The sequence below is a fragment of the Carassius carassius genome, chromosome 49 (assembly GCF_963082965.1).
Source record: "Carassius carassius chromosome 49, fCarCar2.1, whole genome shotgun sequence".
In the NCBI taxonomy this organism is placed as follows: domain Eukaryota; kingdom Metazoa; phylum Chordata; class Actinopteri; order Cypriniformes; family Cyprinidae; genus Carassius; species Carassius carassius.
The window spans coordinates 10,861,697-10,877,159 of record NC_081803.1 but is presented as its reverse complement, the minus strand read 5'-3'; the positions used below and the strand labels follow the sequence as shown (position 1 = coordinate 10,877,159).

The 15,463-nt window shown below is 36.4% G+C and overlaps 1 protein-coding gene across 4 annotated transcripts in view; it reads left to right on the top strand.

The window, feature by feature from the left end:
* The window catches only part of LOC132132127 (tripartite motif-containing protein 3-like), a 29,711-nt gene that overhangs the window by 9,834 nt on the left and 4,414 nt on the right, over positions 1-15,463 (top strand). Inside the window, exons 1-5 of one of the 4 annotated variants that reach the window (XM_059544410.1) lie at positions 1,833-2,012; positions 11,742-11,923; positions 13,630-13,870; positions 14,223-14,374; positions 15,258-15,438. In XM_059544410.1, coding sequence (XP_059400393.1) covers positions 11,778-11,923; positions 13,630-13,870; positions 14,223-14,374; positions 15,258-15,438 — 720 coding nt within the window. In that variant the 5' untranslated portion in view covers positions 1,833-2,012; positions 11,742-11,777. Of the gene's footprint in view, positions 1-1,832; positions 2,013-8,406; positions 8,567-11,741; positions 11,924-13,629; positions 13,871-14,222; positions 14,375-15,257; positions 15,439-15,463 lie in introns of those variants that run through there. The other 3 variants (XM_059544409.1, XM_059544412.1, XM_059544411.1) reach the window with 3 other exon arrangements.

Sequence of the window (15,463 nt, the reverse complement as noted above, 5' to 3'; positions counted from 1 at the left end):
AACGCTATCAAACACAATATATCAATTGAGATATGGTGAAAATAAAATTTGTTCATAAAAATAAAGTCAGCAGCATCACCTGCCTCAGGCCTCCTGAAGAAGAGGTCTGCCTTCATACCACTAACAGAGCACAGATGCACACTCTCACACAATGCTGAGTGCTGGCATTGTGTTGCAGTCCCATGCAATTTACAATATGGGCCCTGCAGGTCTGTACTCTTCCTGTATGAATCTACTCCAAGCTGTCGAGGAAAGAGAGAGAGAAAGAGAGGGATGAGGAGGAGGAGGGGGAACAAGGCAGCCTGCCATCTGGATTCTGCTGCACTGGATGCAGTCTCCATGGTAACATTGCTCTCTCATGCAATCAAATCAAAGAATGAGATCAGGCCTGGTCCACCCCCTTTAGCATGGATGCAGTTGTTGCTTTTATTAAATTAAGCCACGCCCCCAGCAATTTGTCTCCGCCTATTCAAATCCCTATGTTGATACTTAATGATGAATTGAAGTCAATTTGTCACTAGATGTTGGGGATCTTAGTTCAAATGGATGTGACTTGGTAGTCCTTAGATGTCACCATGTGTTTTTCTCCTTAGGTTGACATAAAGGATATTTTTAGCTTGTCTTGGAAGACTGATGTGACTCGTGTTGCCCAAGCTGGAATTTCAGCACTATTTATTTTTTTCCATTCTGCTTTGTTAGGTCTTATTATATGTCCTGTGTAGTGAATATCTACAGTTGTAGCCAGTCTCTCTCTCTCTCTCTCTCTCTCTCTCTATCTTTGCCTCTGTAGTCATTAATCTTCATTAGGTCTCATGCAGTTACTGAGTCATTATCTTGTCCCCTTGATTTTTCTCCTATCATGTTGTTTCCTGCTATCTCTTTTTTTCCCATTATTTCCCCTGATTGTGAATACAAACAAGCCCTCCCCCTTTTATGCATAAATATAATACTTCATAAATGACATACATGAGTTACATATAATTCTGAATGTGTTGTGCTAAAAGTATTAACATTTTTTTTAAAGAAATTCTTAATACTTTTATTCAACAGGGATTCATTCAATTGATCAAAAGTGAAAGTGAAGACTTTTTTAATGTTACAAACGATTTCTATTCCAAATAAATGCTGTTCTTTTAACCTTTCTATTCATCACAAATTCCTAAAAATCATGGTTTCCACAAAAATATATTAATCAGCACAACTGTTTTCAGCACTGATAATAATAACACATGTTTGTTGAGTAACAAATTGGCTTATTATTATGTAATCATAAAATTATGTAATCATAAAACCTTTTTGTTTTTTCTCAGAATGTGTCAGATCAAATGTTCAGTTTGCTGAAATGTCTAATTAATTATTCGGCTATAAGTGAACATAATCCAGTGGCCTGTGCGGCCCGAGTGGCATCAGCAGAAAATGAAAGTTGTTCCACAGGGAGAAGTCATTACATTTAATTGAAAATTAAAAGATTCTTTGGAATAACATGTACCACTGCATTATTCAGAGTAAGATCAGAAACATGCATTAACAAAATACATTTCAGATTCATGTTGACTTTAAGTATGTTTAGATATTTACAAGACAAATTTTTTTTTTTTGCAGTGTATGTGGTACAGTGCAATACTTTAAGATAGAGTAAGAGAGAATACTCTGTATCTAAAGGATGTGTTCTTTCTCTGCCATTTTTCTGTTGCCTTGCACCTTCACTCAGAGCATAGGCTGAGCACAACCCCACCTCCCTTCCCTTCAGCCAATACCCTTCCACTATCCACCCTTCCCTTTCTTCCTCATCATAGTCTCTCTCCCTTCCCTCACACACACATTATACACCCTGCTGCTGCTTCTCTCTTGTCTGCTTGTCTTTCCTGCTTTCTGGATTTTCTCTCGCTTCTCCTTTGGGATGAGGGGCAGTAAGACTGGACGGGTCTGTGCTTGGATGCTTTGCTGAGACCTGTCCATATCTTTCTTTTTCCTTTTTCATCCCTCTATATCTGTCAGCTTCAAGAACCCACGTGAGTATGGCGTCGGGGAGCTCCCCTTTTATCCCTCATTCTTTCTCCTTCGTGCCATTATGGCTTTCATTCTCTTCATTTACCTCTCCATTCATCTTGTATGCCTTTGTGGGTTTAATCACACTGTCATTCATGTAGCTTTGAGAAGGTCTTTCTGTGATGAATAATTCACTGCAGTGTCTGGCCTCTCCCTTTCAGCCAGCTGGGCATCTCTGACACACGCATGCACAAACACTGCGAGTGAACAGACATGATCAACAAACACCCGACAGGATTTCAGTGCTTATGTAAAACAATAGTGCTTGTGTGCTGAGAAATGTATAGATGTAAGATGAGCGTGTGTGTGTAAGCACAAGTATGTTAGCTGTCACATGTGACATGTGTGATTGGTGTGCTTTGCAACCTGTACTTTGTGTTGATCCGAGTCACACGGGAAAACATTAAGATTTTAAATGAATGGCTTCATATTGAATTCATGAGCCAAATCATGATGAGTGTGTTTGGTGTCACAGCTGTATTCTGTCTCTTAGCAATGATAGGAATTGAACTGTCTGTAGACTAAAGATGTGTGATACATCTTAATGATCCAGCAACTGATCATCTGATGCATTCTGGAATAAAATCATTTTGTTTTTCACCATTTCCTGACTTAAATGCTGTATCCTATTATAGTGACATGATGTTGTGGTTACAGTCATTGTAATCATCCAAGCAGGCAGCCATAAATAATGTAATAATGACAAAATAACAGCACAGTCAGGGGCATGACAGGTGACTCTCATTATAATATTGTTTTGTAGATGTTACTAAATTAATTATTTTAATTAGCCCTGATGGTTCCCAAGAGGGACATTTCAATGCTTGTTGGTTAATCTTTATATATATATATACTCTTCTTGTATATATATATATATAAACTCTTCTTGTACAGTGAAGAATAACTCACAGCTGGCATAGACGTAATGATTCCTGAGAAATATAAATAGGACTAGAGTGCATTCAAATTTTCCTTGAGGTCAAAGTAAAAAAAAAAAGCTTATAAATTTTGTCTTTTATTTATTTATTTTACACAATTATGAGTGATTTTTGTTTTTGTGATAAAGCCAAATGAAATGCTTTTTCAGAATGATTTTACACTAGGTTTGACTGTAAAACTTCCCTTGATTGGTACTGAGAGGTCAAACAGAGATTGTCATGCTCACAAATGGTGTTTGACGTCCTTTGGTTGGAGATTACGATGGATGGAAGGGCAGCTCAGCTGACAGATGTCTCTGCTTTAGTGTAGTGACGTGAATTGCTATCCATGGCCATTGTTCATGTATGTTTGTGTGTGTATTCTTGTTCTCTTTCCCTTTGTAGGATCACATTAAATGCCTTGCCAGTGACATACAACCCTTACTGTGTAGCTATAGCTGCCTGTGTGACCTAACCTCCCCTTCAGGGTATTCTTACATGTTTTTGTCTGTGCATGTGAACAGGAGAGAGCAGTTCACTTGTGATGTGTGTTTCGTCTGCTGGGTGTGATATGTTTGTGATGTCATTATTACAGTCAATAGAACCAGTTTAGCTCATTCAACCTGGTTTTTAGAGACCCAAGCAGGCATTCCAGTTGATAGTTTGATGTGACATTCATAATCATAATACAAAGACTGAGCAGTTTCTATTTAAAAGCCTTTGCTGATTCTTGATGCTTGTACCTACAATATGTACACTATCTTTGTTCTTATTCAAAAGGGAAACAATTCTGCTTCCTGAAGTCTATTGAAATCAGTCCCAGTGAATGGTGGCAGATGTTATTTTAGCTTTCTTTGGCAGATGGTTTTTAATTTTTTCCCTCTATTATTCTTGAGTGTTAATATTTATAGAAAATTTAAGCATAAAAATGAAGTATAAATGACATTATGCCTATGTGATCACACTGACTTTAAACGGAAATGTATAGCACAGTTTAATATGCAGAAGTGGTTTGCTTGACAGGGACAAAAGAGATCAATGTCTGAACTTGTTAATGTTAAAAATGTTTTTTTTAGCCTTAGGATGGAAGGATGTGTGATGTGAAGAACACACGTGGATTTCTGTTTTTATTTGAATATCTCTTGCACAATTGTCAGTTTGCCAGGATAGTTAAGGAAATGTTGAGCAGTGCATGGATGTGTTTGTATTATGCATGTGTGTTTGATGTGATCAAGCATGCTATAATGCGATGAAATGAGCATGACAACATGCACATCCTCTACAAAACAATTATTTTAAAGCATTCTCAAGTCATCTTACTTATCTGAAGGCTTGTTGGGGTTTATTTTGAATCTGAATTATTCCCAAGAGATGAGTGTGTTGTGTTATTTCTGTTAGTGTAAGGGGTATTAGGGAGAATTAGTCTTTCTTGGCTTGGTTTCAGATACTATTGACTATTGTTCCTTCATTATGAAAGTGTTTCTGAGTAAGAGGTGATGAGAGAGAAATGGGGGAAGGAGGAATTAATGAAGGGTCAAAAGAGCTTGAAAAAATGCTGCCACACACAGCATGAACATACTGTTGAGTACAGTTTGGTAGTTCAACTCCTTTGCTAATTCATTACATTTATGCATTTGGCATATGCTTTTAAGAATTCAAAGTAAACATTAGTTCATGCATTCCCTGGGAGATGAACCTGAAGATGAGCTAAAGGCATACTAAATCAAATCAATTGGCCATACTTAACTTAAATAATATTTCATAAACATGCTGACTCCCAGCTGTCAACATGAAACCACATTCGTAACAGTTTTACTTGCATAATGGAATGTATTTCCAACTTAAATTTTTATTCAGTAGGAAAAAAAGTGCAGCACCTATGAGAATTGGTTGGATTGGAATTGCGCTAATAGAAAAATGAAGTCAGACCTGATAGAGAGTTTTGTAATAATATTCTCTGAATAGCTTTCGGTTAATATATTATAATAGACTACTGTCTACAAGATGTCACTGGAATAGAAACTCATTTCAATTAAATTTGATTTGGACGAAAGATTACAAAGGCATTTCTTCTTTGGAATAACAAATTAATGAATCATATACAATACAAACATAACGTTTTTTTAAAAGTTTGTATTGAAAATGAGTCATTCATGCATGTTTAATTTAAGTTTTTTAAATGTTTCATCAAAACATCATAGCTTGATCTTGCGTTCAGTCTCCTCTCTGATATCATCTTGTCTGTTTAAACCATGCTTTGGATGTAAGTCACAATACAGAAGTAAAGATCTGTCACTTTTTCCGTTTCGTCATATGTCATTTCTACACCACCTGTGATCAAATGGAATTGCAGAAATAAAGATTCTTTCAGCTAGTCCCGACCCAAACTCACGCCATTGGTTGAGCCAGAAATTGATGTACAAGGTTTTTTGAGAGCACCACAAGCACACTATAATTGTATTACTTAAAGCCGTGTCTGGATATTAAACTGCAAAAGCAGAAAATGTTTAACAAAATAATACACACTTTAAATCCAAAGATAAACTGAATGTTTGCATTGCACAGCATACTAATCGATGTATCTTGCAATGCCTTTAGTACTTTTATTATTCCAGATTTCCTCTGCTTTTATTATTTATTTATTTATTTTATTCTATTTTTTTGATGATGTGTCAGAACCCTCCGGAACCGTAGCCCCTCTGAACTCTCTCAGAGTACAGGAGGGGTCTGCTCCTGTACTCACTATTCAGAAAACAACTGAGGACACTTCTGCATAATTTATACTCCTGAACTGATAAACATATACTGTATAAGTGAGTTTTTCCACTGAAGCACCAAAGGCTGATTCGCAGGGTGACTCACTCTCCACTTTACATATGGCAAGTGCTTTATTAAATGGAGAAATATTTGACCTCTTTGTTGGCATTGTTTATATGCTTAAGGCATTAAGTGTTCTTAAGCATCTCCTCTGAAAACATTAGTTATTTGAAGGATCAGATTATTTCTGACCCATCTCATGTACCCAGCTATCCATGCATTCCATCCGGAAATATTCCCGCAGTACAGAGAGTGAGAGAGAAAGATAGAAAGAAATGATTAGGACATGCAAATGAGCTATTCATGGTCGACTGTCAGAATGAGGTCCAGTTAAAGGGATAGTTCACCCAAAAATGAAAATTCCCCCATGATTTGCTTGCCCTCAAGCCATCCTAGGTGTGTATGACTGTCTTCAATCGGGTACAATCGGAGTTAAATTAAAAATGTCCTGGCTCTTCCAAGCTTTTTAATGGCAGTGAATGGGGGTAGAGATTTTGAAGCCCAAAAAAGTGTTCCACGTGGCTATGGGGGCTTAATAAAGGCCTTGTGATGCATTTGTGTAAGAAAAGAGCTATAAAAGAGAAACCACTGAGCAAAAGAAATGAATCTAGGGTGACACTAGTTTATGAATGTCAAAATTAAAACAGTGGAACACTAAACTCCCAAATCTGTGTAATGACGACTACAAGACTGTGACATAGGTAGAGCAAGATCTTTCTCTCTGTGTTGAATCCCTCTCTCCTATGCCCTGCGGTATCCTGACAGCATTCTGTTGAGTCATGTTTCCTGCGGCATGATTACCTCTCCCTCTCTGCAATTGCAGTGACATGCTATATTACATAACTAGACACAGTAAGAGGATGGTGCCTGAAGGCTTCATCTGAGCCAAGTGGACTGGACATGGCATCTTATTGCACTTTATGTAAAGATTAATTAATGCAATCATCAGGAAACTTTAATTATGCTTCACTGTTTGTGCTGTGTGGGAGCGCTCCATATGTTTGGTTATTGCACAGCTGATATACTGTGAGGAAATTTGGAAATTAATTTCTCCAGCTAACTGGAATGACTGAATTTGATGAAATTTAACTGGAATAAATGGCATTGAAGAGTGGAACTAATCCTGGTTTGCTGTAGAGTTTCCCACAGCGCTTATACCACTGTTTGTGTTAGCACAGACAGTTGCTGATCTACTGGACAGTGCAAAACCTTTGACAGATGATATTAGCCTGCTTAGTATGTCAGGAATCCATTGCAGTGGATATGCATTTCGGATTTCAGTTGGCTGCCCCTCATGATCTGGTAAAAAAAAATTCCCCCTTTTTTTAGTCCCAGTAAATTCTGGGTACCTCTACATGGGAGCAATCAAGCAATATCATGTCAGCCCAGGTCATCAACCACAAAGCTCTGTCACAAAGATCATAAATATACAAACAGGTTTCTCTGTCTTTAATTTCCCTTGCACACAAGTAACAGCATGTATTCTCCCATATACAAAAGAAATTCCATGATTAAAAAGTCCAGCTTCACTTGTGCCTGCTATGTTGGTGCAAGTTTGGAGCAGTGGCGTCAGTCAGAGGTGTGGGTGTTATCTGAAAACCAGCCACCGTGGGAGAAATCAGACAGTCAATCCCTTCAGATTAATTACTGTTGATGTTTTCCATTTAATCTCGAGCCGCTCTGTTGATGGATTAAAAATGCCATTCACTCAGAAAGTATTTTAAAATCTATCGTCAAACAAATAAATAATTACATTCAGAAATATGCAAAAGTATATGTAGTATTAGATACGCCTTCATATTTTGATACATACGTGAAAATATTGTGTATTAGTAAATATTAATGTTTTTTATTCAATGTTTGTACATTTTATTTTATTAATTGGTTTATTTTTATTATTATTTTATTTCTCATGAATCAGAGGTATTGAAATTCATAATCCTGCAATCTGGAGTCACTCCATCCAGATGTAATGACATCATCCCTTATATAACCATCATATCCAGCGATTTTTTTTAAGACTTTATATGTCAGCGAGTTCACAAGCAAGCAAAAGCAGGACAGTGTCCAGAGCTAAACTAAGATTAAAATTCATTTTGATGATCTCATCATGTCAAAATACTTGAACAATATAGGTAACATAAATAAACTTGCAGAAATGTAACATCCTACACTTTTTGTGTCTCAAAATAATTCACATTTACTCACTTAAAAGTGCATTTTAGAAGGTAGAAGCATTCACATAGAAGCTTTTTCCTTTAAAAGCAGTGCACTACAACTCGAAGTATTGTCAAACTAAACAGAAGTCTTTTTATATGATCATTATCATGTTGTGTTTAACATAAGCTTTCACACACACTGAAGTGCTTGCAAGTAAAAAGCTAGCATTCAACTCAAATCCTCTCCCTTTCCCAACCCTCCTAATCTGTCAGTAGGAATTGTTTCTCTCTGAGGCAATCCATGCCTTTGGGAAGATATCACTGATCGTCCAATAGCAGCAGAGCTTGTGGGTGGAGCTAAGGCTCTGCATTCAGCTTCAGCCAATGGCGTATCCGAGTAGACATGGTTTGGCTTAGCCAGCCACCCCTTTGTGACATCACAGCTGTTGCTCGGGCACTGAGAGTGCACTAGGCGTGGGGACAACGAGTGGTGCGTTCATCTGGGGAGGGGGTCTAAAGACAGAGGGAAGGGGATCTGTTGTGCTATTCAGCCACCAGGCCCTGCTGAGATCTCAGAAAACAACAATGGAACCTGCCTGAGAAGCATCCACTTTGTTTTTGAGTGTAAGTGGGAGTCCCCTTTAACCCTCTAGTCTAGTGTGTTTGAGTTTTGGTGTTTGCACGTGAACGGTCGTCTGTGTGTTCACTGGTGCAGTGAAGAGCTGTGGCTATGAAAGAGAAGAATGCTTTTGTTTCTGTCTCCGGTCCCCTTTCTAAAGCTGGTCAGAGTTGGCCTGAGGTTTAGGAATGATTTCATGCTTTGGTTAGTATCATGTTCACACCTTCACTGCCTTCACTGGTTTTTAGGAGACCCTCATGTGTGAGAGCAGTTGGAATATATGCTTTGCAGTTGTGTAAAGCAAATTTTTTTTTGATAGGTTAAGCTCTAGTTCTGGAAGTCTCTGTTATGAGTTCAGCATCCCTTGGAAGCTTGATGGATGTCAGAAGCAGTTAGATTTGTGTTGAGTGAGTCTGAAAGGAGTATAGACGTGCCATGCTCACAGTGATGAGTGGGACTGCGTTGTGGGATCATTTTGTAAGAGGCTGCATGACACAATTGTTGATTGTTGTTGACTTCATTTTTTGAACAGTGACATCAATGACACAGTGTTTTATTTCTCAATTATGGCTGTATCTGGGTCAGGGTTGCTGACTGCTGGCCTGACCCCTAAAGTCTTGCAGATCTCGTTTTAGTGAAAAAGGTGAATTTATGTCACCCTTCAGCGTTTGGAGCAAATCATGTCACTTGTAGTGTGTTGGTTGGCATGCATCTGGTTCAATGTGAGAACATTCCTTTTTTGTTCATATCTGTTAAATTATTTATATATATATATATATATATATATATATATATATATATATATATATATATACACAGTTACTTGAATGCATGCATGTATGGTTGGGTTTTTAGGTGTTAGAGTGATACATCTGTCCTTTATATTAAAAAAAAAGAATTAAATTCTTGAAAATAAAAACCTTTATACTTAGGCTAATATTATTATTAACGTATAATTTTTAATAAATAAAAAATCTCTTTGTCTATATATATATATATATATGTATATAAAATATCAAACAAAACATTACTTATATATATATTTTAACAATGTTTGACAATATTTGTATTTTAAATAATGTAAAAATGTCTGCCAAATCAAAGTTATGAGGTTTAAGCAAAATAATGTCAGTCATATAGAGAATGCTTGCAGACCCTCATGACAGTATAAGTCTCTTAAAATATCAGATAATATGACATTTTTATGACTAGACAATGTTAATTCAGGTCAGATGTCAGGTAGTGTGACTCCTCAAAAACGGAATCATATTTATCATTAATACATTTATGTTTGTGTGTGTGTGTGTGTGTGTGTGTGTGTGTGTGTGTATGTGTGTATAATTATATATAATTATATATATATATATATATATATATATATATACATTACAGTGAAAAATACATTCAAAATAAATATAAAGTTCTCTCGAATGTGAAACTACATTTCTTTGTTTATTGACAATGTTATATTTCCAGTAAATCTCATATATAAATATGCTTTACAACATGTTTATTCACATAATCATGATTCTACATTTGAGCCCCCGTCAGCCAAGATACCTGCTCTGGCTCCTCTTTCTGTGTTGTGCAACAAGAATCTCAGGCATCCACTGCTGGACATGACCCCTTATGAAGCCTACCCCACTGAGACATACATTTAAATATAGCCCGCATTCTTCAACACATCAGAGAGGGTGAGGGGGTTTGGAGGAGGAGGGTAATAGAGAGTGGGCAAAGGGAACTGGTATCAGCCAGGTTTAAAGCTCTCACGCTACCATCACTCATACGTCCATGAGAGCACATGTCAGTCCTGCAGAATTAACAGAGCAGCTCTGGGACCAGAGGCACTGGAGTACTACAAGACACAAGACACTCGCTGTCAAAACATGGCAGAGGGCAGAAGTGAGAGACTGAAAGAGCGATAATAAAACACTTCTTGGAGAACTTTCCTGAATTAAAGCACTTATTTTATGTTTCTGTTGAATCTGACTTGGAAGGGAGAATGGGGTAAGAAGTGTTGCCCCCTTAATCTAGTAAATTATGCATAATTTTAGATGGCACCTCTTTTTTTGAACCAATAATAGAATATCTCATGGATTGAAAAACCACTTTGCAAATCAGATTTGAGAACCAGAATGAACTGTTAAATTTTTTTTTTAAAAATGATACAAATTATAGACATATTTAAAAAAGCTGGCTGTGACTGACAGATACACATGAAAAAAGGTAAAATGCTTTCATTTATGCTGAAAATTGCATTTTCTACATGCCAGATAAAGTTATTTGTCAATGCAAATATATCTAAAACTAAAAATAAAATACCATATGCGTGTTGGTGAATTGTACATATGAATTATTTGACTGAGTGATTTATTCAAAAAACCCATGAATTGTTAATTGGACTATTTGTTCAAAAATGGTAGCTGTGGGGTAAAGTGTGTCAGATATGTTGAAACATGCCGTGTCAGTGGATCATAATGATTTTGCTTCCAAATGCAGGAAATACTATTACAAAATGTTAAATAATTTCACCACATTCACTATATAATGTGCAGCAAAATGAGACATACGGAATAAATAGAATTGGTATATTTAATTTAGATTGGTCTCATATTATTTTTACTCTTTTAAAAGGTGGTTTATTTCTATTGCCTGATGTTAGACACTTGTTAACATCCTGAAGTAGAATTTATCCTGAAATATCAGTTGTACCTCTGTCTCATGTCTCTTTGCTTAGAGGACAACTAAAGTTAAAAATGGCACAGCATGTACCACCATCATCAAGAGCCAGTAATGGCCACAGCACAGCAGTAGTTCATGTCCTTGTATCAGTACTTATCTGTCTGCCCGCTGTTGTTGAGTCTCATCTAAAAAAGAAATGAAAATTGACAGCATCTATTTGCCTCCAGAACTCCATAATCCAATTTTCCATGCTTTTCTCTTCTGATGAAATGCAGTGTGTTCTCTGGCCTGCAGAAGAACAGTTATTTTCCTATTCAAGTTGCTGGTTTGGTGGCAGCTCAGCAGCCATCACCTGCCATCTCGCTCTCATGTATTCCTCTTTATATGGAAGGTTGTCTTTTCATGCCATACTATGAGTCTCTACATCATTTCAAAGTTAGAATGATAAAGCATTGTGGGTTTTTCTTTTTCTGTAACAAAGCATCTACTTCATTTCAGGTTAAGGTGCATCCTGGCCCCCGGCCCCCTCTGTGGATGTCTGTCACCATGGCAAAGATTGAGACTGGCCGCACAAGTCCAGTGGTCCGCCAGATAGACAAGCAGTTCCTGGTGTGTAGTATCTGTCTGGACCACTACCACAACCCCAAAGTCCTGCCCTGCCTGCACACCTTCTGCGAAAGGTCTGTATTTGTTGCTATAATTATTGATAGCACAGTCCTTCATCTTAAAAAACTGACAATATGCAAGTGGTTGGAAAAGGTGGAAATCAGAATTAGGCATAAAGTAATGGCTTCAGAATCATTCAATGTGAAAATCAACTGGGAATTGAACAAATGGCAGCTTTTCTGCTGATTAATGGATGATACAAGACTTTTTCACCCTTTTTCAAAACTATTAGCACCCCAAATTAGTAAGAAACAAGCATTGGATTTCATTTAACAAATATGATGTTGTCATACAGTATTTGTGGTATAATATACAATAGTTATGGTAGAGAGAGCACAGGAAATGATGCCGAGGAGATCCGGTAAAGACGTGAGCCACATTTAAACTCCATTTCCCACATGAGCACCGTGGCATAACATGAGCAGTTCCAGCCTGAGCATATTAAAATTAGTTGTCACAGTTTTATTAATGACATGCTTAATGCTTGCAGGATTGATCAGTTGTTAGCCTTTTAATAGGATGGCATATGAACTTTGTGTTCTTACTGCTGATATTCCTTGGCATAGATGTTCTGCCTTCTATTACAAACATAGTCTTCTGCATCGATGACAGTGTTCAGTCAGTGAAACAATGAGACTCTCTGTCTTTATGTGTCTCTTTGGGTGTTTTGTGCTTTCTGTGGGGTAGTATGTCAGCGGAGTGTTTCCACTGTGATTGTTCATGTTGTGACTGAAATTTCAGCAACACTTGCCCTCCTAGCCATCTCATTCTCACTCTGTCTCAAAGGAGTAAATCATTTATGGAATATGAGATACACTACCGTTCCCATGTTTGAGGTTGGTAAGATGTTCAAAAGTTTTTGAAAGAAGTCACGCAGAAGATGCATTTATGGACTTTTCTTTCTTTTTTTAAATATTACAATCTGTTTTCTGTTTTAATGCATTTTAAAATATAATTTGTGATGGCAAAGCTGAAATTGTCATCAGTCATTACTCCGGTCTTTAGTGTCACAAATCATTCCAATATACAGATTTGGTGCTCAAGAAACATTTCTTACAATTATCAATGTTGAAAGTAGTTGTGCTGCTTAATAATTTATGAAATTACAAATTTTTCCAGGATTCTTTAATGAATAGAAGGTTCTCAAACAGCATTAATTTGAACTAATTATTTTGAATATTTATCTATTTGATCAATTTAATGCTTCATTGCTGAAAATAAATCTTACTGACCCCAAACTTTTGAAAGTGTATGTTAACGGTTGCCAATATTAGTTTTTCAAGGATAATTGTACATTTTAAGATGAAGTATGTAATTTTTTATTTTTTATTTTTTTACGTTAAAATACATTGCCCTATGTCTGCTTAAAGGAATACTCCACCCAAAAAACGGAAATTCTGTCATTATCTTTCACAACCTGAATGACTTTCTTTCTTCTGATGAACAAAAGAGGAGTTATTTATAGCAGAATATTCAAGCTGCTCCTTTCCACAAAATGATTGTGAATGGTGATTTAAGTGTCAGTTGTTTCCTCACACAAAGCTATCGTATGACTTTAGAAGACTTGATATATAGTGCGTGAGACATATGACTTACTTTTATAATGGTTTATGGTACTTATTTGCCCTTTTTTGAGCTTGACAATACTTGTTCCCCATCTACAGTTAGGAAAATAGCAGTGGGTACATTCTTTAAAACGTTCCTTTTGTGTTCCTCACAGGTGCCTACAGAACTACATTCCTCCTCAGTCCTTGACGCTGTCCTGCCCGGTGTGTAGACAGACCTCAATATTGCCCGAGAAAGGTGTGGCGGCACTACAGAACAACTTCTTCATCACAAACCTCATGGAGGTGCTGCAGAGAGACCCAGAATGTTCTCGGCCGGAGGCCTGCAGCGTGCTGGAGTCTGTCAGCGCAGCAGCTGCTGGGAAACCGCTCTCCTGCCCCAATCACGAGGGCAAGGTAAGCCTCTTTCCATCTGATGATGAAACCAAATTTGGCAGCATTTGGTGAGAACATGAAAAAAAAAAATAAAATTGCAGCCAAAATGTAGAAATGTCTGAATGGGAAATTCCTTTCCATCCCTCAATTCTCTTCATTTGAGCCAGGTTTTCATTGGCAGAGGCTGCTGTGTGGCTTTCTCATTGTTTTTGCTCTTTCCTCTTAAACACACCTGAAAGCTGCCAGCTTCTTTCTTTTATGTGTCTTCAAAGTCATAATATATACGCTGTTCAGGCCTGTTAGCGTACATTAGCACCCTTTGATAATCCATTAGGATGCTGACTGAATGGGTTGCTCACTGGTGCCCCTGCAGGTGATGGAGTTTTACTGCGACTCGTGTGAGACGGCCATGTGCCTGGACTGCACGGAGGGGGAACACCGGGAGCATGTGACCGTTCCACTGCGGGATGTTCTAGAACAGCACAAAACAGAACTAAAGAACCAGCTGGATGCTATACGCAACAGGTAAACAGTAAGCTGTTTTATATACAGTTCATTCCTTTATTAATAATAACAACACTCTACATACATATATGCATACTGTATATATATCGTTTTATATTTATGTATGCATATTATAAAATAAAAATATTATATATATATGTAACTGTGTATTATTTTATTTTAAAATGTATCATTAAATAACAGTACTAATATAATAATGATAATAAGAATAATGAATATATCACAGTTTTATATAATTCGTGTATACACACACGTATATACAATATATATATTATTATATATCTGAATATACTCTCTCTCTCTCCCTCTCTCTCCCTCTCTCTCTCTCTCTCTCTCTCTCTCTCTATATATATATATATATATACATACATACACACGTACGCACAAACACATACATATATATATATATATATATATATATATATATATATATATATATATATATATATATATTATATTTACTATTATATTAGTAACATAATATATTCCAAAAATATTTATATAAAATAATATTATGTAATAATAATTATTAAGTCTTATTTTACCAGTGACTAATGTGACTTTTACTAGGGACATAATGATAAAATAATATATAAAAAAAATATTCATATAAAACAATATATAATAATAATTATCATTAAGTCTTATTTTACTAGTGACTAAATATAGTCAAAATTTTGATTTTTATTAGTTAATTGTTATATTATATATGATCATTATTAAGTCTCCTTTTAGAAATGACTACACAGAAATAATAATATTATTGCAGACTATGCATATTATTGCATAATATTACAGTTCCAAATAATTGATCTCTTTTTTACCTAATTATGTATACATAATTTGTTCTACATGAGATTTTGTTTGTTTTTTATTTGCTCAGACTGCCTCAACTAACAGCTGCCATTGAGCTGGTGAATGAAATCTCTCAACAGCTAATAGAAAGGAAGAACGAAGCCATTAATGAGATCAGCATGACATTTGAGGAGCTCGAGAGGGCATTGCACCAACGCAAAGCTGCGCTCATCACAGATCTGGAGAACATTTGTAGCACTAAGCAGAAGGTCATAAAAAATCTCTTGATTGGTT